The 24,334-nt window shown below is 42.4% G+C and overlaps 1 protein-coding gene and 1 long non-coding RNA gene across 3 annotated transcripts in view; both read right to left on the bottom strand.

Annotated features, from left to right (window-relative positions):
* LRIG2 (leucine rich repeats and immunoglobulin like domains 2) overlaps positions 1–19,840 on the bottom strand; it is a 100,506-nt gene extending 80,666 nt beyond the window's left edge. For both annotated transcript variants that reach the window (XM_024764810.1, XM_024764809.1), the window contains exon 1: positions 19,388–19,840. In XM_024764810.1, coding sequence (XP_024620578.1) covers positions 19,388–19,626 — 239 coding nt within the window. In that variant the 5' untranslated portion in view covers positions 19,627–19,840. The remainder of the gene's footprint in view (positions 1–19,387) is intronic.
* A 1,042-nt stretch (positions 19,841–20,882) lies between these two features.
* Positions 20,883–24,334, bottom strand: part of LOC112413075 (uncharacterized) — an 8,320-nt gene continuing 4,868 nt past the window's right edge. Inside the window, exon 3 of the long non-coding RNA XR_003005892.1 lies at positions 20,883–20,999. This is a non-coding gene — a long non-coding RNA (uncharacterized LOC112413075). The remainder of the gene's footprint in view (positions 21,000–24,334) is intronic.

The raw sequence follows: 24,334 nt of genomic DNA, 5'->3' as shown, positions 1-24,334 counted from the left end.
GCCCCCGAACAAAAAAAAAAAAAAAAAAAAAAAAAAACTAGAGGGACTTCCCTGGTGGTACAGTGGTTAAGAATCCGCCTGTCAATGCAACAGACACGGGTTTGCTCCCTGGTCCAGGAAGTTCCCACATGCTGCAGAGCAACTAAGCCTGCGAGCCACAACTACTGAAGCCCGTGCACCTGTGCTCTGCAACAAGAGAAGCCACCGCAATAAGAAGCCCACGCACCACAACAAAGAGTAGCCCCCGCTCGCCGCAACTAGAGAAAGCCCGCGCGCAGCAATGAAGACCCAATGCAGCCAAAAATAAAATTTGAAAAAACACTAGAGAAGTAAAGGGGAAACATTGCGGGGGCCAGGGGGGATAAATTAGGAGCTTGGGATTAACACACACACACTACCATATATAAAACAGATAACCAGCCAAGACCTACTGCACAGTACAGAGAACTCTACTCAGTATTCTGTAATAACCCATATGGGTAAAGAAACTGAAAAAGAATGAATATATATATATGTATAACTGAATCAATTTGCTGTATACCTAAAACTAACACAACATTGTAAATCAACTATACTCCAATAAAATTTAAAAAAAACAAAAAAAACTAGAGAAGCAATTGAGAAAGGACTGCTTTAATTTCTTTGAGAGCTTCTCCTAATCTCCCTCAAAAGGTTTTCTTTAATTCAATTATTTGCTGCATTCATTCAACAAATACCTTTGAGTACCTACTGCTGGTCACTGTTCATCTATAGCAATGAATGAACAGATAAAAATCCATGCCCCCGTGACATTTACATTCTACTGAAAAGACAAAGTAAAATATGTAGCATGTCAGAAGATGATGCCTACTAAAGACAAAAATAAAGCCAAGAAGAGGGTTGGGGCTTTCTATGGAGAAGAGAGTTAACCTGTAAGTCCTGAGTTTCTTGTGGAGACTGGTGTGAACAAGAATAAAGGGCATAATGAGCCTGGGGCTGATGGTCTCACAGCAGATACTGGTTGGCGGTGAGGATGTGAGGGTCAGGGCAAGGAAGGCATGGGGAATCTTCCCAGGAATAAGCTCTTCTTTACTCTGGAGTGTAGAACTGGGATAGGATGATATTATGCAGAGCAAGAAGCGTTTCCTCTTGATTCCTACCTAAGGAGGCCTAGAAGCCAAGAGAGGGAAGTCCTACTTTGGTTTGATGACAGAGTAAACCACGTTTCTAAACCCAAAGCCAATCTCACTGTGCTCCGCCCTGCAGTCAATCTCACTTCCCCATAAAACGCAGTGAAAATATCATGGAACACAAAATGGAAGAAGGAGGTATAAAACAAGGGTAGATAGTAACAAATGGGGTAAATATGAGGGACCTTAATAGAGGGGAAATCTAATCTGTACCTTTTTTAAAGGGACTCATTTTCAGTTCACCACCTTGTGGTTTGAAGCAATTAAAGTGAATTCTTCTCTTCACATCCCAGCTGGATTATCCAATTGAAAAGCATCAAGTTATGTCAAAGTTATGTTTCTGCCTCTCAGTTTTCTTCACAACCTGTATCCTCTACATGCAATAGAAGGTTGAAGAGTTCATTTTCAGAAAAACAAACATCCTCAAATCAACTCCCCTACCATATTACCTTTCTAAAACCTAAGAATATTTTCCAAAGAGTATCTCAATCCTTACCAGTATCACTGAAAATGTAGAATGGAAGGATACTACAAATTATTTGCCCTTTTAGGAAAGAAATATGAAGTATAGGCAAAGCTCTGCGGTTTTTGCTTGACATCATGCAAGTCATTGGTAGTGAGCTCAGGACCTTTGAAGGAATCGAGGCTAACTCCACCTGTAACTTACAGTGAAAACATTTTACCAATGTCACTCACAGAAAGCAACAGCTAAAGAGGTTAAAGCTCAAGTTATGTGCAAATCTGAAAGACTTCCTGGAGTTATTCAACATAAACTGCCCTCTTCCTATGCTGAAGAACTAATCTGTTCACAACTACTCCAAAGAACAATGTGGACAAATCTTAAACAGTAACTATTACGAGAACAGAGGAGACTAAGAAACTAGAAGTAACAACTAAATGCATATGACATCCAGACGTATTTCTCTTGTACCCTCTGAGGCACAAAATGACAGTAAGTATTGAGAGAATAATGTTCTGTCGCAAGCAAAAGAGACAAAGATGGCAGGTGGCTAAGTGTCATCTGCCATCTCTTTCCAATTAATCTAGTATAGCAGTGGTTCCCAAATCCATGATGAAGTTTTCAGCAGTCAACAGTAAAACGAAAATAATAAGGTCAAGTTTTCCATAAAGCTAAATATAGTTAATCTACAGAATTTTCCTTAACTCTAAAATCATGTATTCCTGGGACTTCCCTGGCGGTCCAGTGGTTAAGACTCCACAGTTCCACTGCAGGGGGCACGGGTTCGATCTCCGGTCGGGGAACTAAGATCCTGCATGCCGCGTGGCCGAAAAACTAAATAGATAAATAAAAATTTTTAAAAAAAATCATGTACTTCCTAATTTTTTGGTGCTATCATGAAATGACCGTAACAGCAAATAATTGTTGGAGGAGAGGGGTTCTAATGTTCTTACTTGAAAAAACAAGAAGTTGACTAACATACCTGGTCTTTCAATCTTCTCCGTGTGTGTGTGTGTGTGTGTGTGTGTGTGTGTGTGTGTGTGTGTGTCTGGGCCTGTGTGTGTAAAATCAGAACAATGTGACTTCTTCTCCCTGTGTGTGTGTGTGTGTGTGTGTGTGTGTGTGTGTGTGTGTGTCTGGGCCTGTGTGTGTAAAATCAGAACAATGTGACACAGAGCTCTGCCATGGGGAATCCAGTCAAGTTCTAAACTACCAAATAAAATTTGAAAGAGTTTCTGACATATAGAAGCATAAAGACAGGGCTTCCCTGGTGGCGCAGAGGTTGAGAATCTGCCTGCCAATGCAGGGGACACGAGTTTGAGCCCTGGTCCGGGAAGATCCCACATGCCGCGGAGCACCTAAGCCCATGCACCACAACTACTGAGCCTGCGAGCCACAACTACTGAGCCTGCGAGCCACAACTACTGAGCCCACGTGCCACAACTACTGAAGCCCGCATGCCTACAGCCCATGCTCCGCAACAAGAGAAGCCACCGCAATGAGAAGCCCAGGCACCACTACGAAGAGTAGCCCCTGCTCACCGCAGCTAGAGAAAAGCTCACGTGCATCAGCTAAGACCCAACACAGCCAAAAATAAATAATAAATAAATTTATTTTTTAAAAAAAGAAGCAGCATAAAGACAGTATCTAGGGAATTCCCTGACAGTCCAGTGGTTAAGATTCGGTGCTCTCAACTGCAAGGCCCAGCTTCCATCCCTGGTCGGGGAACTAAGACCCCACAAGCCGAGTGGTGTGGCCCCCCCAAGAAAAAAAAGACAGTATCTATGAACTGGCACAACCACTGTGGAGAACAGTACAGAGGTTCCTTATAAAACTAAAACTAGAACTACCATATGACCCAGCAATCCCACTACTGGGCATATATCCAGAGAAAACCATAGTTTGAAAAGATACATGCACCCCAATGTTCACTGCAGCATTATGTACAATAGCCAAGACATGGAAGCAACCTAGATGTCCACTGACAGAGGAATGGATAAAGAAGATGTAGTAAATATATACAATGGAATATTACTCAGCCATAAAAAAGAATGAAATAATGACATTTGCAGCAACATGGATGGACCTAGAGATTACCATACGAAGTGAAGCAAGTCAGAGAGAGAAAGGCAAATATCATATGATATCACTTATATGTGGAATCTAAAAAAAAAAAAAAGATACAAATGAACTTATTTACAAAACAGAAAGACTCACACACTTCGAAAACAAATGTATGGTTACCAAAGGGGAAACATGGAGGGGAGGGATAAATTAGGAGCTTGGGATTAACAAATACACACTACTCTACATAAAATAGATGATCACCAAGGACCTACTGTATAGCATAGGGAACTCGTACTCAATATTCTGTAATAACCTACATGGAAAAAGAATCTGAAAAAGAATGGATATATGTATGTATATAAATGAATCACTTTGCTGTACACCTGAAACTAACACAATATTGTAAACCAACGATAAACTCTTTAAAAAAGACAGTATCTAAGTAAGGTTCTGCCTAGGAAAAAATTCATTTCTATCTTTACTCACACACACAATGCTCCTGACACCAGATATTTTTGGGTTTTTTCCCCCACACCAACCAATTCTCCAACACCAGCTGGATATCCTGCAATTCAACTCTGACACTAACTGGAGTTACTGCAGACCCCACAAATTAAGGGCTCAGTCCCACAAGACTGCCCCCTACACCAATCACAAACAGTAGATCCCTATGTTACCCACAAATTCTGTCCGAGTTGGCTACAAATCGGAGGTTCCCCCTCCTTGGAATCAAGCACCTGCTAGAACAGCTCACAGAACTCAGAAAAACATTTACTTACATTTACTGGACAAACGATATGATAAAGGACACAGATGAACAGCCAGATGAAGAGATACACAGGGCGAGATCCAAAAGGGTCTGGTGCAGGAGCTTCTGTCTCCATGGAGCTGGGATGCACCACCCTCACAGCATACCTCCTGGTAGGTGTGTTCACCAACTCACAAGCTCTCTGAACTCCATACTTTGAAAATTTTTATGGAGGCTTCACCACATAGGCATGATCAATTACTACCTCAATTTCTAGCCCCTCTCCTCTTCTGTAGGATGGGGGGCGTGGGGCTGAAAGTTCCCAGTTTCTAATCACCGCCTGGTCTTTCTGGTGACCCACCCCAATCCTGAAGCTATCCAGGAGCCCACCAAGAGTCACCCCATCAGGTCAAAAGACACCCCTATCACCCAGAAAATTCCAAGAGATGTAGGAGCTGAGTATCAGGAATCAGGGTCAAAGACCAAATATTAGAACAAAAGGCACTCCAAATACTTATCACTTTGGAAGTTACAAGGGTTTCAGGAGCTGTGTGCCAGGAGCCAGGGGCAGAGACCAATATATATATACTCAAAAGATACTGGCATGTTGTTAGAATCCCATTCAGTCATTAATAACTGGACCAGTCCATCATCATATGATATGAAAAATAATTTTCAGGTAAGGCCACTCGGGTTTGCAGGCTTCCAGTTAATCTTGTCAGGTTCCAAATGCAGGTGTGGTCTAGGCAAACACATGGTTTCACTCTTTCAGTCATCTGGTGTAACTGCATTAAGAGATATAATCGACTACTCTGAGCCCTTTAGTGGTGTTATTATCGGATTTCCCTCACTACACAACCCATTTACTTGTTTCTTTATCTTCAGCTACTATTGCTCCTTCTCTCCCTGTATACCCAAACTCTTCCAACTTCGGAAGGAACATCAGGTTCAGCCACTGTGCTGGTCTAGATAGCAAAGAGCAACACTAGTTTAGCAAGCTCCTCCCCTTCAGTCCACAGTTCTTTTAGGGTAAGGTAACACAGTTACAGAACTACCTGGGCTATTTTTACCACCAGGCAATATAGTGGCATTCACTGTTTACCTCAATTTTGCAAGATGGGGTGAAGGCACAACCCACCCCATCAGGTACTTCGGAATCTTGACCCCAAATTTAAAATTACAGTTAGCTTCTTGCTTAGGAATCATCTCTGTTTCCAGCACTTATATTTGCAGGCCTGGTCCTATGACCACTGCATCAAGCAGGGGGAAGAAAGTTAATAGGGGAAAGAAAGAAAAAAGTATACTTGTTACACCAGAATAGTTCTCCCTTAGTAAGAATTGCATAGTCATTCCACACCCTCTTCCCCGGACCCACCAGAAAGAGGACTCTACACAGTAGGGCCACTCCTTTAGCCCCACCCCATGTTGAGTATGAGTACACTTTCATGGTATATAAGCCAGCCCTTCATGTCTTTTTCTCTCCCATTTTAGATAACCAATGTTTTAATTGCCCCTTCTAGTTCTCCGTCAAACTAGTACCCTGAGGAGGCTCTCTCTCTGCCCACTCTTGGACATTACGGGCTATAAAGTGTATTCCTTGGTCTGAAGAGATGATGGTCGGCCATCCAAACTGGTACAATTATCTTCTGTTCCGGTTGTTTCAAAGCACTCTTGTACATTTCCATCTACCACCAAGTAAGTAAAGCCTGGTCCAGAGTCAGTGTCTATTCCTATCAGGACTCATTTGTAGCCCCCCAGGTCTACCAATATCAGTCTCACTTACTAGCTATATTCAAGGCCTTTCCCCCAGAGGAATCTGACACTTAGTCATCTGCCATCTCTGTCTCTTTTGCTTGCAGACAGAACATTATTCTGTCAATACTTACTGTCATTTTGTGCCTCAGACGATACAAGAGAAATACGTCTGGATTTAGCCCATTTCTGCATTGCTGCAATGCCCCCATATCCACTCATTTCATGGACCCACATGGCCATCTCAAGTGAGCACACAGGGGTATTTGCCTGGTGATTCTAATCACCTTCTGAACTTAGAAGGGGCTTCTCCTGGTGGACATCGACAAAGCCCTACTTTAATGCACCCTTCAAATTCCCACAGTAATTCCCATAGGGCTATGCCCCATAAGGGCATCCCTTTAACAGGCCATGTTTCCACTGCTCTTCTGCCTGACCATATGGTCTGGCCATAGGCCGCTGTCCATGAGTCAGTAAAAACTCAAACACGGGTTTTTTACCACTGTTCAATTCTTGCATTACTCTAGGAAAACAGCATGCAATTCAACCCAGTGAGCTAATGTCTTTACCTTCTTCTATCGGTGGTGGCCTTCAAAATAGGATGCTGTCCCTTCACCTTGCAACTGTCATTCACAAACCAAGCAGCTCTTTTTTGGTCAGTTATGAGCTGTTTATAGGACACTTCCAAGTGACAACATAATCCAGCAGCTCCTCACACAGTTCCACAGTCAGTCCTAAGGGAAAAGAGGCTCCCTATTCTTTAGTATATCCTCCTCGCATGCCCCAGACAGTATGATCCTGTGTAAACCATTGCCATTTTATTATGAAACTCTTCTGGGCACTGTCCTCCCCACTGGAGTGTTTATCAGACATTATGCAAGACATCAAGATTCTTTTCAAGATTACTTTATGACTTTTAGTCATACGGGCAGTTTCAATTAATGTCCAAAGGAAGCCAATAACTACCCTTCAACTGGAAATTCTCCAGTCCAAAGTCCTAGAAGCTGTTGCTAGGAGGCACTCAGGTACACACAGGGTTATCACACAGAGAATTTTCCCATACCAACACTCCAGCTTCTATTCTATGCTAGGTGGGCTTGGGCCACCTTACTGGTTCCCATTTAGCGTGTCCAATTAGTAATATTGCTTGAAGTGTAGATTTACATGCCTTCTGTTTTACAACACTAGGTAGAGAAAACATTCCCCAACCAGATACAATGTCCATCTTCATTATACAATCAGGTAAAAGTCTAATCAAATATACCATTCTCCTACAAACTTTCACCTTACATTCTTAACTATAGCCTCCATTAGGGCTTATATGAACAAATTTTGGATGTAGAATACTAGGTAGGGGAAGCAGTCCCCATACAGACATAACACCCATTCCTATAAAACACTCAGGTAAAGAAGATACAACTTAAAGCCTGTTTAAACAGTCCAACCTTCATAATCCTATCAACCCTTACATGTTCTCAGCTGTATCAGGTTTCACCAGTGGGTTTTGGTACCACAGTGCAAGATGATCTCCTATCAGGAAATCCTGGGAACTTCTCTACCTTCTGACCATTTTATCCACTCTACTGCAAAAGGTTTTGGGGTCCCCCCTTCGTGGGTTGAGCCAAGGGACCCTGGCCCTTTTGTCAATTTTTTTTCTATTTTTTGGCTGTGCCGCAAGGCATGTGGGATCCTAGTTCCCCGACCAGGGATCAAACCCACACCCCCTGCAGTGGAAACACGGCATCCCAACCACTGGACGGCCAGGAAAGTATCCCTTTCTGTCAATTTTTATCTCATTTCATCTGCCTAACCAATGACCCAAGCGTTTGCTGGTCAAGTTTCTCACTGCAATCTCAGTCTTTGTATTTTTAGATTTCTTCAAACTAAACAGAGCAGACTTCTTTGGAGACCTTTAATGTTGGGGGATCAGAAGGAGGTCTTTCCAGCCTGCCCAACCTTGGGTAGTGCAGTAATAAAAGCTTTGTTTTAACCCCACTAATGTCTGTTTTATTCATTCCATTTCTTAAAACCATCTAAAGCCTTCCATTCTGCTGGGTTGAATTCCATGATTCTTCCCTATTTCCTTTGTTTTGCTCCTAACAATATTTGCTATTCACCTTATTTCTTAGTAACTGTTTAAAAATGTCTACCTTGCTAAGATCAGTTCCCTGACTCCTTTGCCTTTCCTCATACTCTTTTTAACTAACCTAATGTTTTTATTAGCATCTTTATAAGATCCAGAGGGGAAGCTGAGGCAGCCAATACATAAGGCTTCCCCAACTGTCCCCTGGTTTTGCAGCAGTAAGGTTATATGGGGTGCCCATGTAAGAGTTTCCCCTTAATCACAGCATTTACCATAGACTGGGTAACAGGCACATTCAGCAAGTGAATATCCCAATTATCATAAAGATAATCCCACATGGCTTATACACAAAACATATCATCTGCTTCCACTTGGCATTTATTGGAGGCGGCGGACAGTCCTCTTTCTCAGGGATAAACAGACCTTACAGTGGCTTCTGCCCAATCCATTAGGCTGGCTGTTCCCTCAGGAATAAACTACTTTGTGTCTGGATCACATATGGCCATCAGTGATTGTTCCATAGTGACCTGCGGATCCTCCATCAACCCAAACACGCTTTTCCCCACTGCAGCATCTAAAACCAGATACTGCTCCTAAATTAATGACTCTCACAATCCATTTTTATTATTTTATTTTTTTAAAAGTCTTTATTGAATTTGTTACGATATCGTTTCTGGTTTATGTTTTTGGGGGTTTTTTTGTGGCTGCGAGGCATGCGGGATCTTAGCTCCCTGACCAGGGATCAAGCCCGCATCCCCTGCATTGGAAGGCGAGGTCTTAACCACTGGACTGTCAGGGAAGTCCTTCACAGTCCATTTTAATAAAGGTTCTTCAGGAAACTGATGTTACTGATCCACAAAATGAAACAACTCCTTCACACTGTACACCCTGATTTCAGTAGTTTCTTGGTTTTGCCCTCCCCGCACACTGACTACATTCTTGGTGGCCAGAGGTCTTAGAGGTACTTTCTGTTGTCCTTGCTTAATTTTTCCCTTGGTGGGCAGCTTTGAGGCTAGTTACCAAAGCTCAGACTTAGTGAAATCTGAGCTTGGTCCAGCATCAAGGTCTGACCCAGCACTCTCTTTTAATTTCACTTTTACATATTACTTATTATTACATTATTTCAATTTTAGCTATTATAATTTGGTTACCACAATAACCAAGGATTAAACAGTTCATCTTTTTCTTACTAGTTTCCCTTTCCTTATGCATCCAGTGAACCAAGAGGCCAGGAATTGGATCCATCTCTAAATTGCATTGGTAACTTTTACCTTTAGTAACTTGAGAGCAGCACAGCTGCTGCTCCATACCATGGGTGACCATGTGGTCACCCAGGAATCAAAGGTTCTGGATCCCCTGCCCTTTTATCCTCTCTCTTCCCAAACCACATTTCCATGAGCCATATCCACTCTAGCAAATCTCACTCCTGTGATACCAAACATCTAGGAAAAATTCTGTGTTAAAAGAAGAAAAAAAAAATTCAATGACACGTGTTAAAACCTGGTAAGAAAGACTTTATTCAAGGTGGTGCAAGTTATCTGTAAGGGTATAGGGACCACTATGATGAAATTTTGCAGTGGGGGGAAAGAAATTGGGCTCAACTCCAAATACCGCATGGGCAAGTGTGAATTTATAGCCATGGAGCAGCAGGGTGGACAAAATCAGTGGATGGAAAACTGGAAACAAGGGTAAGGGGGGTTCTGGCTAAGTAGACCTAAGTGGATTCCTGCTGAAGACAAGCCACGGTGATCAGACATCACCTGGAGGATGGTGGAACATGAGAAACCGGATCAGATATCAAGGGTGATCAGGTATCAAGGGTTTCTTGCTAAACTGACTCAGCAGGATTCTTGTTAAAACTGCATTTTACAAGTAAGTATACAGGTGAGCCTGGATGAAGGTGGTTCAGGAGTCAAAATTTAGTCAAAGAATCTTTGTCAGGCCCCTTTCTTGTTCAAGAAAAGAAGAGACATTCTTCTTTCCTCTGAACAATATGTCTATTTTCTCATTCAGTAGCCTTTTGCTCATTAAGGACCAGGTAAACCTTCTGTAGGGACTTGGTATTATATTTGCTCAATGGTACCAGCAGTCAGGTATTTAATGAGGGGAGTTTCTATGAAAATAAAAGCCAAAATTAATAGTTAGAGATCCAGTTTCTCAGTCCAGAGGGTGGCCAGTTGGGATTCTTAGATTTGAACTTGAAGCATCTTTAAAAGGTAGAATGAGGATGGCAGTGGCCACCTGAAGATGTTTCCTGGTTTGCAGTTTGAATGTCTCTGGTGATGGATGGCATTAAATGTTCTGATGAATTCTGTAAGTGGTCCACACAGTAGGAGGCACAAAGGTTGCCCATATACAATGTGTTGTGCTCTTTTTTTTTTTTAAGTTTATATCAAGTCATCCAGCTTCAGCTTGCAGGATTTCAGGAAAAGGGCAATTTTAGTTCTCAGTGATGCCACGTCAGGAGAGTGGGGGAAAAAAAAACTGGAAACTTTAGTTTGGAGAGTTAGAGTCAGATACTGGAGGAAACCAGAATTGAGAATGTGGTAAGGACTGGCCAGTGTGCAAGATAGAAGCCACAAGGGTGCACTACAGTTTTACACTGAAAGAAAAAAAACTTCCTTCTATAGTTAACCTTTTATTTCTTGTTTACATAATTCTGGTCTCATTAGATTTGTCCTGATTATTCATGTAAGTGCAGCAAGAACAGTGATTGACCATATAGGCAGGCTCTTTTTGAGTTCGTTTTGCTCAAACTTTTCATAAGGAATCTCAGATTACGCTTTTAAAAGCCTCTCGAGGCTAGGAAGCCAGCTCAGGAACTAGCCACCAGACTTCATCTCCCATTCCTAAAGATTCAGGTGAATATCTCTCTTCTTGATGTCCCCAGGATATCGTAAGGTTCCTGGACCTGCCAGGAAGTGACTTTCCTTACTCACCTATGAGGCTGAGAACCCTGTAAGCCAGACAGCAGGCCAGTTTTTCCAAGAGCACCGGTTCCATGAAGGCAACCTTAGTCCCTTAAACCAGATTCTATGCACAGTTCACTCTTAAATATAACATTTCAGTCAAAGCCATGATAATATAACCTATATTTCCAACTGTATCCTCTTACAAGAGCACATTCTTATTGAACTTAAACTACCACATTGTCATGAAAATAAGAATACTGGCTAAAAGTTTCTGAATTCTGGAGGAATCAGGTAGGGAGAAAAAGTAATTGTTTCATCTTTGTTCACAAAGGTATTATCTACCAGATTACTGTTGTAAGCTATAGATAACATAAGAGAAAAGAAAAAGGTTATTTGTTTGTTTTTAATTTATTTATTTATTTTTGGCTGCGCTGCCTCTCCACTGATGCATGGGGGCTTTCTCCAGTTGCATCTAGCGGGGGCTACTCTTCGTTGTGGTACGCGGGCTTCTCATTGTGGTGGTTTCTCTTGTTGCGAAGCACGGGCTGTAGGCGCACGGGCTTCAGTAGTTGTGGCGCACGGGCTTAGGTGCTCCACGGCATGTGGGATCTTCCCGGACCAGGGCTCAAACCCGTGTCCCCTGCATTGGCAGACGGATTCTTAACCACTGCGCCACCAGGGAAGTCCGAAAAAGGTTATTTAAATCTGAAGAGCAAAACATTAAAGAACCAGTAATGTTTCAAACAAACAGTGATAAAAAAAATTATAACCATCCTCATCAGTTTATTCAGTCCAATGTAATTAATTCTTGTTCTACTTGATCTTGGGTTAACAGTTTCATAAATCCATCAGCTTCTTCATTACTTCTGGAAATTCTCTCAATCTCGTGGCATAGCCTTACTGATGGCATCATGGAGCATTCTTGCCTGTGGCTGACTGTTTATGCTTTCAGAGAAGAATGAGAGTAAAACAACTTGTCCGTGAATGAAAAAAGACTTAAAATGGCCATGGTTAAAGTTCTGATGAGAGTTCACTTGATAAGAAAAATTAGTTATTTCTGTGGCATACAATATTTTATCATAATAACCAGACAACAAGGCTATTTCAAATCTCTATGAACTTCACACTTTTCTGGAATACCTATTATTAGTAACATATATCCGTACATGTATAACCTAAGAATATTTGTCCTCATTTGACTATGCTTCTCATGTAATTTAAAATACCAAATGAACCTAATTAGTTTAACATATTCTTTTACAACGTGAGAGACATATCCTTTGAGATTTTCCAGGGGCCTCTGGAAAGTCTCAAAGGTAGGTCAAAAAGACTCCATTTAGAATTTGATTTTGAGAAGTTGTCAAAAATACTGAAAAGTTTAAACACTTGACTAAATAAGATCACAGGTCACTGTGAAACAATACTTAGTTATCCATTTAAACAAAGTGACAAAAGATTTCAAAGGCAAATACAGAAAGTCACATAGTTGTTAAAAAAAAAAAAACTTAGCTCTTCTAATATTGAGAAAACTCAATGTTTTAGAGTAATCAAAGACCTGATAAAGACAACATGAAACACAGGAAATTATTTTGATAAGACACAAAATCTTTGTTTCCTAGGTAGACTACTTAAAAGGTAAACCTTTTTACAGTTTCTTAATAAGAACAGACCAAGAATCCAATAAAACTTTGGGATTCTAGTTTTGCATCAATACACTTTTGTGTTTGTTTTTTGGCCGCACTGTGCAGCTTGCAGGATCTTAGCTCCCCAACCAGGGATTGAACCCACCAGGGAATGAACCCAGGCCGAGGCAGTGAAAGCACCGAGTCCTAACCACTGGACCACCAGGGAATTCCAGTACATTTTTGATATTAAAGTTCACTTTTTTTTTTTTTGTAACTTACAAATAAATACATTCAATCTCAGCAACTTAACCAAACACAAAATTCCTGTTCTGCAAATCTTCTACAACCATTTTTCTAATATCTATTCCGTTTTTGTACTGTATTTTTCCTCTTTCTCATTCTGGAACACATTCTACCTTAGAATAAAAACCTTTTTTTCCCTTAACTAAACACATCCTTCATACCTTGCATACAAAGTTATTTCTCTTCATTCTTACAGTTTCTAGTAGTTTCATTTACATATATTGATTATGATTTTTAACTATTAATAAACTTTTTTTTAACAGAGAAAACTAGGAAGTAGGCAATTGTGGTCTGTCATGTATCAGTTTTCTGTAGTAAACTAGTATATTTCTGAATATACAATTTTGCAATTTCTAGAGGCATACGGTTCCTCTTAGTACAATTTTTGTGTAGCAAAAGAATGTTTACTAATAGATCCAAATATCTTGTTTCTTTGTAACATGTAAAAACAAGATGCCAAAAGTATATAAACTTAAATTTAGGTTCAATAATGAATGCTTTAGTAGTTTATCTTACTTACAAATGACTTTGATTTTTATTTTAGGCAGACACAACACCAAACAAAGCCAGCCATCATCTGAAGTTATTTCCCTATTAACTATTTTTTATAACACATGCATGTTAGGCAAACATCACAAAAGCAAAAACCTAAAAAGTTACATACGTGGTATTTCCCCCTTTTTTATTTTACTGCTGTGCTTGACATACAGGAAGCAATTCATTTTTTTGTACATTTTGTTCTTAGTTTAGATTTAATGTCTGCACCATATTTAATGCTGACAACTCTGAAGACATGCCTGTTCTTATTTTACCAACAATTTTCAAATTAGCTTTATTTACGAAAAATTATCCCAAATCATGTAAACTTAAAACACTGAGCTTCTCTGTTTCTGAGAGTTTCAGGAATACTTAATTTATGTAACTGCTCATTTATCTCTAAGCTAATTTGAACAGGATTGGATTTTATAAATTAATTTGGTAATACCATCTAGAAGTAGAAAAACAGCACACCTCTACAACATATATACAGACATACATAAACATACAGACAGATGCTAATAGAGATCTTAAGTTTTCACTGGAAAATTTTAGTCATGAGTTAGTAAAACATAGTAATACAAACTCACTGGTTTATATAAAATAATAACCTCTTGTCTTTACTCTATGTTTTTATGTGAATTGTGTTTATGGCAAATGGGACAAGTTTAGGTTACCTGTTTACCAATTTTGTACAGACCACCTTCCGTTGCCCTGATATGTAATCTTATGGAGGCTATGGACCAAATTTTAGGTGTTGACCAAGGAGACACCTAGAGGCATCTAGAGGCAGGTCTCCAAAGCCCATCCAACTGCTGAAAACATACAGTCTATTTCCAATTAGCCTTTTTCCTTTTCAGCTTCAGGTAGTTGTTTTGGGGGGTCCCTAAGTTTCTTAACAGCCTCTAGTGGAGGGCAGGGGGTCCAAAGATCAAGTGACTATAAAGATTGAGGTGGAGGGCTTCCCTGGTGGCACAGTGGTTGAGAGTCCGCCTGCTGATGCAGGGGACACGAGTTTGTGCCCCGGTCCGGGAGGATCCCACATGCCGCGGAGCGGCTGGGCCTGTGAGCCATGGCCGCTGAGCCTGCACGTCCGGAGCCTGTGCTCCACAACAGGAGAGGCCACAGCAGTGAGAGGCCCGCGTACCGCAAAAAAAAAAAAAAGACTGAGGTGTAAAAAGGTCTGGCAGGGGATAGAGGATGAAGGGGCTTTGAGAAGGACATATCATAGTATTCAAGGGAATTGGAGGAAATACTGAAGGTGGTGAGAGGGCAAAGGAGGAGCAGAAGCAATGAGAAGGGAGACATCTTAGCGGAGCCAGTGTAGAGAGATCACAAGTTTCCGAAAGAAGCCAGTGAAGTTCCACATTATCCTCAACAAAAGCATGCCAACAAGAATGGAGGGAGACAGAGAATATACTCAGCAGGGGTTCAAGAAGGGGGTTTGAGCCATCTAATAAGTTCTCATGGGAAAAGCAGGACCCAAGAGAGGGAACAAAGAGGCTTCACAGAGAGCCAAGAAAAAAGACTTCCAGCGTAAGGAGTCAGGGAATAATAAAAAAGAGCCAGAAAGAAGAGACTTCCAGCCCAAAGAGTCAGGGAATAAATAATCCCCACTCAGGAAAAAAAGAGCCAGGAAGGAGAGATTTCCAACCCAGTAAGTACCTTTCAGACAAGAAAACCTAGGACTCTAACTGAGCTTTCTTACAAACAGAGAAACCTGGGACTCTAACCCAGCCTGTGTTTATCTGGGACTCTATCCCAACTTCTGGAGTATACAGTTGACCTTTGAACAACACTAAGGTTAGGAGCACCGACCCTCTGCAAAGTTAAAAATCCACATATAACTTGTAATTGCCTTCCATACGTGCAGTTCCTTTGTATCCAAGGTTCTGCATCCATGGATTCAACCAACCATGGACCGTGTAGTACTGGAGTATTTACTATTGAAAAAAATCTGCATATAAGTGGACCTACACAGTTCAAACCTATGTTGTTCAAGGTCAACTGTACTCAGACTCTTAACAATCAAAATCTGTCCTTACCAGCTTCCACGGACGTTAGTCCGGAGCAACGATTCAGGAGTCGGACTCAACAATGGATCCCCGATCAATCAGTCAGGAGTGAAGATAAAGGCTTCAAAGGTACGCACTTAGGGTCCTGGGTGAGAGGTCCGGGGGTCCAATGATGAATCTGATCCTATCCCGAGTTGTGGCACCATAACTGTTAAAAGGAAAAAAAATACTCAATGATACTTGTTAAAGCATGGTAAGGAAGACTTTGGGGGATGGGGCTTTCTCGATACATAAAGGAACCACTACAATGAAACTTTAAAGTGGGGGAAAGAGATTGGGCTTAACTCTGAATACTCCATGAATAAGAGAAAACTTATAGCTAAGGAGCAGAGTGGTGTCGGTGAATGGAAAATTACTAAGAGAAAACATCTGCTAAGGGGGTTTTTAACTAAATAGACCCAAAAGGATTCTTGCTGAAGACAGGCCAGGGTACTCAGATATCACCTGGGGGATGGTGTAGGAGGAGGAATCTGATCAGACATTGAGGGTGGGGGACTCCTACTAAACTAACTTAGCAGGGATACTGCTAAAACTGCATTTTACAAGGGTGTGCACAGATGGCCCAGGATAAGGTTCAGTAGCCTGACTAAAGTTTGCTCAAGCAAAAAATTTTTGTCACTGGTTTCTTCCTTTACTCACACACACAGTACTTCTGACACTAGATGTGTGCTTTTTCCCCACACCAACCAATTCTCCAACACCAGCTAGATGTCCTGCAATTCGATTCAATTCTGACACTAACTGGAGTTAGTGCAGACCTCACTGGTTAAGCTCTCAGTCCCATAAGATGGCCTCCCACTTCAGAAACCAATCACAAGTCGTAGCTCCCCATGTTACCCACAACTTCTGTCCAACTTGGCTACAAATTGGAGGTTGCCACGACCCCCTTCCTTGGACTCAAGCACTGTTAGAGTACCTCACAGAACTCAGGAAAACACTTACTTATGTTTACTGGTTAACTGTATAACAAAAGACATGATAAAGGACACAGATGAACAGCCAGAGGAAGAGATACACAGGGCAAGATCCAGAAGGGTCTGGTGCAGGAGCTTCTGTCTCCATGGAGCTGGGATGCACCACCCTCACAGCATACCTCCTGGTAGGTGTGTTCACCAACTCACAAGCTCTCTGAACTCCATACTTTGAAAATTTTTATGGAGGCTTCACCACATAGGCATGATCAATTACTACCTCAATCTCTAGCCCCTCTCCTCTTCTGTAGGATCCGGGGGGTGGGGCTGAAAGTTCCAAGCTTCTAAGCACAGCTTGGTCTTTCTGGTGACCCACCCCAATCCTGAAGCTATCCAGGAGCCCACCAAGAGTCACCTCGTTAGGTCAAAAGATACTCCTATCACCCAGGAGATTCCAAGAGATGTAGGAGCTCTGTGCCAGGAATTAGGGTCAAAGACCAAACAGAAAAAGGAAAGGTGCTCCTAGTTCTCCTATCAGTTTGGAAATTATTGATACAAGGGTTTCAGGGGCTCTGTGCCAGTAACTGGGGGCAGATACATAGTTTAAAACCCAGGGTTAAGGAATTTTGTCTACCATCTTTTTGATGATTGCTGCAAGTCTGAGCATTTGAGTTTGAATCACTAATACATTTAAAGCATTGCATATGTTTTAAAAATTCAAGATTACATAAAGAAAACCACATGTACCTGTTTTATAGCTGAAGGCAACTGATGAAAAATATTACATTTCTCAGTTTAAAACAGCACAACCTCATCTTTTATTATTCTAAGAGTTCTTCTGCTAATGTAAGACTTCCATCCAATTACATTTCTACAAGAGAATTGCTCTCCAAAGCATTTCACTTCAACTGAAAATGTCGATTTCATTATAGGACATTTAAAATTTTTGAATGTCATTTGGCTTTAAGCAATTTGTCTTGATTAAAAAAAATCAAACCTAGACACAAAATAAATGTATCTTACATAAATGTAGATACCAAATAAATGTATCTTAAAACTATTTCTAATTATTGTTTATCTACCAATGGAGGATCTTAAAAAGTAGGCCACATTTATTTCAATTACAGCTAAATGAAGTTGTTTTTAAACCTGCACCAGATTTAGTCTGTCATAATCAGATTCAGTTTGTCATAATCAGGTAGTTGTTCCAAGAATTTCTTAGAAAAAGGTAGTTACTGCATTACTAAGATGTTATGCTAGGTTTAATTCAGACTATACTGCAACTGATATGAACTGCTAAATGTTATTTGCATCAACAGAACCAGAATTAGCTACAGCTGTCACTATCATAAAACAACAGGAAACACCTTATTACACTGCAAATCTATGCTACTACATTTGGTTATTTAAGTTACCTTAATTTTCTCAAGGAATTTATGAGGTAGCTTCCTTTCCTATCTAACATAAGCTATTTGCAAATGTATACACACTTTAACCTCTGCAGAGACAGACCTTCTATTTGTATTCCATTTCCAATGGAAATCCAAACATCCCCTCATATTTTAATCACACCTCGAGCTTTTTTTTTTTTTTTTTTGTGACAGGTCTTGTTTTAGAGATGACTCTGTTAGAAGTCTGTCAATAAATACATTGCTCAGGGCTTCCCTGGTGGCGCAGTGGTTGAGAGTCCGCCTGCCAATGCAGGGGACACGGGTTCGTGCCCTGGTCTGGGAAGATCCCACATGCCGCGGAGCGGCTAGGCCCGTGAGCCATGGCCGCTGAGCCTGTGCTCCGTAATGGGAGAGGCCACAACAGTGAGAGGCCCGAGTACCGCAAAAAAAAAAAAAAAATACATTGCTCAGTTAGCAACAGAGAAATAACCGTATGTTAGTGGTTAACAAGCCCCATAATTGCAGCATTTAATACCTACTGTTGCTCCTAATGCCACCAGGCTGACTCAGACTAATGAGCTCTCCAGGTGCCACTAACACAGGCCTGTCAAGGTGATCACTCTGCAGTGGAGTCTCCGGAAGAATTCATCCAACCATTGTACTTGCTTCTCATACATAAACAAAGAGGACTGATTTTTAAGGTCTTTGCCACAAGGCAATGCATTGAAAACAGAACACTTAATTTTGTAACAGATACGCCTTCCCTTCTTTACAAGGTGAATCCTAAATTAGATCACAAATGCTATTTATAAAGATATTTGTTCAAGGTGGTACTGGACGTAGTTAACACATTAAGTTTTAACCCAGTTGTCAAAAATACAGCACAAAATTAGCCAAAACCGGAACTACAGCCAAAAAACAGTTCATAAGTCTTTATGATCGTGGTTATAAACTCACGTGCTTGGGGACCATTCAAGCTGATGCACAGGATGATGCAGCCCAAAATGAGCGAGGAGCCCCAACCATTCAAGAGCCAATGCCGGAGCCCAGGACCACTGAGTCCTTAACAGTATCGCCGCCCCAACTCCTCCCAGCCCAGAAATCAGAGACTCCCTGCTCCCAAGAATTTTAACCCTGGTCTTCGTACAAGTCTCCAGAACCTGAACACCAGGTTTTCAGGCTCCAACCACCACCACCCCGCAACAAAAAAAAGTTCACAACATCGCATTGGCATTCCCCTTCAGAACTTAGGCTCCTGGCCGCGCCCCCCGACCAGGCCCGTCTCTCTCCTGTCCCTCGAGGAAAGAGAGCACCCCCCCTTTCCTTTGGTCCCCCGCCCGGCAACTCTACTCACAGGCTGACGGCGTCGGGGGGCAGTGAGCTCGACAGCGCCCTCCAGCTGGGCGCTGGCAGTTTCCTGCGACTGCAATCCAACAGAGGGATGCGGCAGGAACAGGGCGCGGGGCAGAGGCCTGCCCGGGCGGCCGGCAGCAGGAGGAGGACTGCCTGGGCGAGGAAGAGCAGCCGGGAAAGCAGTCCGGACCCACACTCCAGCAGCGGCTCCTCCCGGACGCCGTGGGGCGCCGGCGCCATTTTTCCCCACCCGCCGGCCTGGACGCAGCCCAGAGGAGCCGCCAACTAGAAAAAGCAGCTCGACGGAGACGTTTGGCGGCTGTTCGACCACCTAGAGAAACTGCTGTCGCCTGTACCCTCCAAAGGCAGCCGAGGGGCGGATACAGGTCAGCAGCGGGGGCGGTGGCCGAGGACACAGGGCTGAGGACCTACGGACAACGCTCCTCCGCCCCGCCCCACGACGCAACGTCTTCACGCACAGGAGCCAACCAATCGGTGCCACAGGACGGGGTCGCGTCGGGGGCGGGACTCTACGAAGGGCGGGGCTGGAGACAGTGAGCTCCTTAAGGAGGACTTTAAGGTGCTCAGCTCTTCGGGGAGCCCCCTGGAGCTCCGTCGCCGTTTCTCCGCTGGAGTGTGCAGTGGCTCCTTAGGAGGGAGTGAGGGCTGAAGCGCTGAAGTCCTAAGTCCTGATTTGAGATGTATCTACTATAGTAGTAGAAAAGGATCTTTTATCTTCTCCCGGCACCAAGAAAGGGGAATGGCAGAAGGGGTGCCTTCCAAGTCGCAAACACTAAGGGGGTGCGGGAGCTTTCATGTAGCCCACGGCCTCCAGAGCCGAGCTGGGTCCTCCTCTGCCCCTCCTGGTCTGCAGCTTCTGCAATCCTGCAGGTGGAAGGAAACTCCCACTCTCCTAACAGAAAGCAGGTTACCACTATCAGTTGATGGGCTCTTAAGCTCCTCAAGGCAGATGCCCTGTTTTTGCATCTGTGTACCTCCAGCTTTTGTTGTCTTGGAATTCAATAAATGTTGATTGGGCTGCACTTGCAAGGCATGTCTTTAAGGAAAATACTCTTCTTTCCTCTGTTTTGGAGAATGCTGTCGTATATTTACACTCACTCAAAAAAGCAAGCAGGGCATGTAGATAAAGAGGGTGTCGAACTGTCAACAAAGTAAAGGCTGGATGTAAGGAATTTTTTTATTCTGAAGCAGAGGCTGTGGAAAAACTACCAGGAACAGTGAAGTCTGGCCACCTTGTTAGCGCAAGTTCGTGTGCCTGATGCACAATGAGGCCAAACAAACCAAAACGTCGGAGTCTGGAGCAGAGAAAGGTTTATTGCAGGGCCACTGAAGGAGACCGGTGGCTCAGGCCCAAAACCTCCCTGAGCTCCCCAAAGTGTTTTGGCAAAGCATTTTTAAAGGCCAGATGAGGGTGGCGAGTCGCAGGGTATGTGATCAGCTCATGAACAATTCTCTGATTGGCTGATGGTGAGGTAACAGGGCAGTGTCACAGGGGTTAACATTATCAGTCCTTAGACTCCAGGAGGCCTGGGGCTATGTATTCATGGTCATCAAGTGGTTAATATCATCCGTTTGGTGGGGGTTTTTCACACCTGTAAAACAACTCAGGAAATGTGCATTAGATAATGTTATCTATGTAATTCAGAGAAGAACTAAAGCAGAGGATGTGGGGAAAGAGGCCTGACCTGGGAAGGGGATGTAAGGCCCTTCTCAGTTACAACCTTAGACTCACTCAGCCGTGCATTATACCTAAGATTATGGATAAGACTTTAAAAATAACAGTGATAGTTCACTTACATTTAGTGCTTTTATGCTCTTCAAGGAGTGTTTGCATCTGTTACATTGTTTGATCCCTCTACTACTGTGAAATTGGCAAGACAGTTATTGCTGCTGAGGAAACAAGCCCAGACAGGTTAAATTAACCTAGCCAGAAACAGAGGTAGGCTGGCATTACTATGGGTTTTCTGACCCTTGAAAATTAAAAACCTGAGCAGGTTAAAAGGAAATGATAATGCCTAGAACATAGGGTTGTCCTAGAAAGTAACTGAAATCAGTCTTTCCATGGCAGGTTTGGAGTCACAATTATGCTTTTAAAAACCTTTTCCTGTTTCTTAATATTGAAATATTTCTTGGAATCAAGGACAATGCTCCAATCCAAACTGAACTTTTAAAACCAAGACAGCAGGGGACTTCCCTGGTGGTGCAGTGGTTAAGAATCCGCCTGCCAATGCAGGGGACACGGGTTCGAGCCGTGGTCCAGGAGGATCCCACATGCCACAGAGCAATTAAACCCGTGCACCACAACTACTGTCTGCGCTCTAGAGCCGCGTGCCACAACTACTGAAGCCCACGCGCCTAGAGCCCGTGATCCACAACAAGAGAAGCCAAGGCAATGAGAAGCCCGCGCACGGCAACAGAGAGTAGCTCCCACTCACCCCGCAACTAGAGAAAGCCCCTGCGCAACAACGAAGAACCAGCACAGCCAAAAATAAATGAATAAATAAATTTTAAAAACCAAAAAACCAAGACAGCAGAGTGAAACTTACTCTTAGCCTCACTTCCCCGGCTGTTGAAAATGCTTAACAACCTCCACTAAGAAACTGGGCATAGGCAAGAGACCCACAAAAAAAAGGGGGAGAGGCATGTTAGTACCACTCTGCATTATAGTTTCACAGCTTCCCTATGGGCTCTTTAGAAATTCATGCTCTCTATCCTGTGTCTTCCCCAATAAGTGGTACAGGTCACACCAGCTAGGAGTCCCTCCCAGCTCTTAATTCCTTCTGCACATTATTTTTTACCATATTTGAAAGCACTTATATGTACCTTATATATCTTTGTACTCCCATATGGACTAGCACAGTAACTGCCACATAATAAACATTCAATAAATGTTTGTTAAATGACTGGATGATGAGATTATTTTACACTCTACTTAATAAAGTTATCTAAAAATTTTTCTTTTAAAACTTTCTTGGGGGCTTCCCTGGTGGCGCAGTGGTTGAGAGTCTGCCTGCCGATGCAGGGGACACGGGTTCGTGCCCCGGTCCAGGAAGATCCCACATGCCGCGGAGCGGCTGCACCAGTGAGCCATGGCCGCTGAGCCTGCGAGTCCGGAGCCTGTGCTCCGTGACGGGAGAGGCCACAACAGTGAGAGGCCCGTGTACAGCAAAAAAAAAAACTTTCTTGGTATGAAAAATATACGTAGCAATAAAGAGAATCACAGTGTAAGCCCCCATGTAACCAACTAGATTTACCAAATACATGTTTTTAATAAAGAGTTTAGGGACTTCCCTGGTGGCACAGTGGTTAAGAATCTGCTTGTCAATGCAGGGGACACGGGTTCGAGCCCTGGTCTGGGAAGATCCCACATGCCACAGAGCAATTAAACCCGTGTGCCACAACTACTGAGCCTGTGCTCTAGAGCCCGTGCTTCGCAACAAGAGAAGCCACCGCAATGAGAAGCCCACGCACAGCAACGAAGAGTAGCCCTGGCTCTCCACAACTAGAGAAAGCCCATGCGCAGCAATGAAGACTGAACGCAGCCAAAAATAAAATAAATAAATAAATAAAGAGTTTAGTGATACGTTTCTCCGTAAAAATGGAATAAAGAGTTTTTGTATCCATTGCCCTAGGATTATCTAATTAATCCTTGGGTGTCAAAGTACCTGGGGAGAGTTTTTAGAGTTCAGTGTGACCTATAAGCAGAGATAATTCAGCTCCAGACTCCTAAAGAAAACTGTTCACCTTGGATCCCTTGTTCCAGACCTTTGTATAAATACCAGACATTTGTATGAACACTACCCCCTTAAAATTCAGCTGTCCCATCTCCCATTATCTATTTCCCATTATCTCTCCCATTGTCTCTATTTCAGTACAGAGACATATGTACTGAAATAGTTGTATGGTTTTTCTTCTTCAACACACACATATATACACTAGTACAGTATATGTTATATAACATAGGTCACATATACCATATAAGATATGTAAATATCTACTATATGAGATATACATGTGTGTAAAACATAATATTCTAGACATATTCATTATGAAAACTCTTTGCCAACTTGGAATATATGAACTTCCTTAAGCTGATAAAGGGTATTTACCAAAACCTACAGCAAACTTCATACTTAATAGTGAAACATTAAAACTGTTTATTTCATATTAGGATCAAGACAAGAATGCCTATCATTGCTTCTATATAACTGTGTACTAGAGGTTGGAACACAAGTAAAAATATTAAAGGTATAAGGATTTTTTAATTGAACTATAGCTGATTTAAAATATTATATTAGCTTCAGGTGTACAACACAGTGATTCAATATTTTTATAGATTATACTCCATTTAAAATTATTACAAAATTTCCCTGTGTTGTACAATATATCCTGTTGCTTATCTATTTTATTAACTTTTTTTTAATTATTAAATTTATTTATTTATTTATTTTTGGCTGCATTGGGTCTTCGTTGCTGCACACAGGCTTCCTCTAGTTGCGGCGAGTAGGGGCTACTCTTCGTTGAGGTGCACAGGCTTATCATTGCAGTGGCTTCTCTTGTTGCAGAGCACAGGCTCTAGGCGCACAGGCTTCAGTAGTTGTGGCGCATGGGCCTAGTTGCTCCATGACATGTGGGATCCTCCTGGACCAGGGCTCGAACCCGTGTCCCCTGCATTGGCAGGCAGATTTTTTTGTAATAAATTTATGTATTTTCTTTTATTATTTATTTATTTATTTTAGCTGCATTGGGTCTTTTGTTGCTGTATACAGGCTTTCTCTAGTTGTGGTGAGCGGGGGCTACTCTTCATTGCTGTGCGCGGGCTTCTCGTTGCAATGGCTTCTCTTGTTGCAAAGCACAGGCTCTAGGCACAAGGGCTTCTGTAGTTGTGGCACACGGGCTCAGTAGTTGTGGCTTTTTGCCTCTTTCA

This window comes from Neophocaena asiaeorientalis, unplaced genomic scaffold (assembly GCF_003031525.2).
Source record: "Neophocaena asiaeorientalis asiaeorientalis breed wild unplaced genomic scaffold, Neophocaena_asiaeorientalis_V1.1 scaffold62, whole genome shotgun sequence".
In the NCBI taxonomy this organism is placed as follows: Eukaryota; Metazoa; Chordata; class Mammalia; order Artiodactyla; family Phocoenidae; genus Neophocaena; species Neophocaena asiaeorientalis.
The sequence above is the reverse complement of the archived record's forward strand: the minus strand, read 5'-3'. Positions and strand labels throughout refer to the sequence as shown.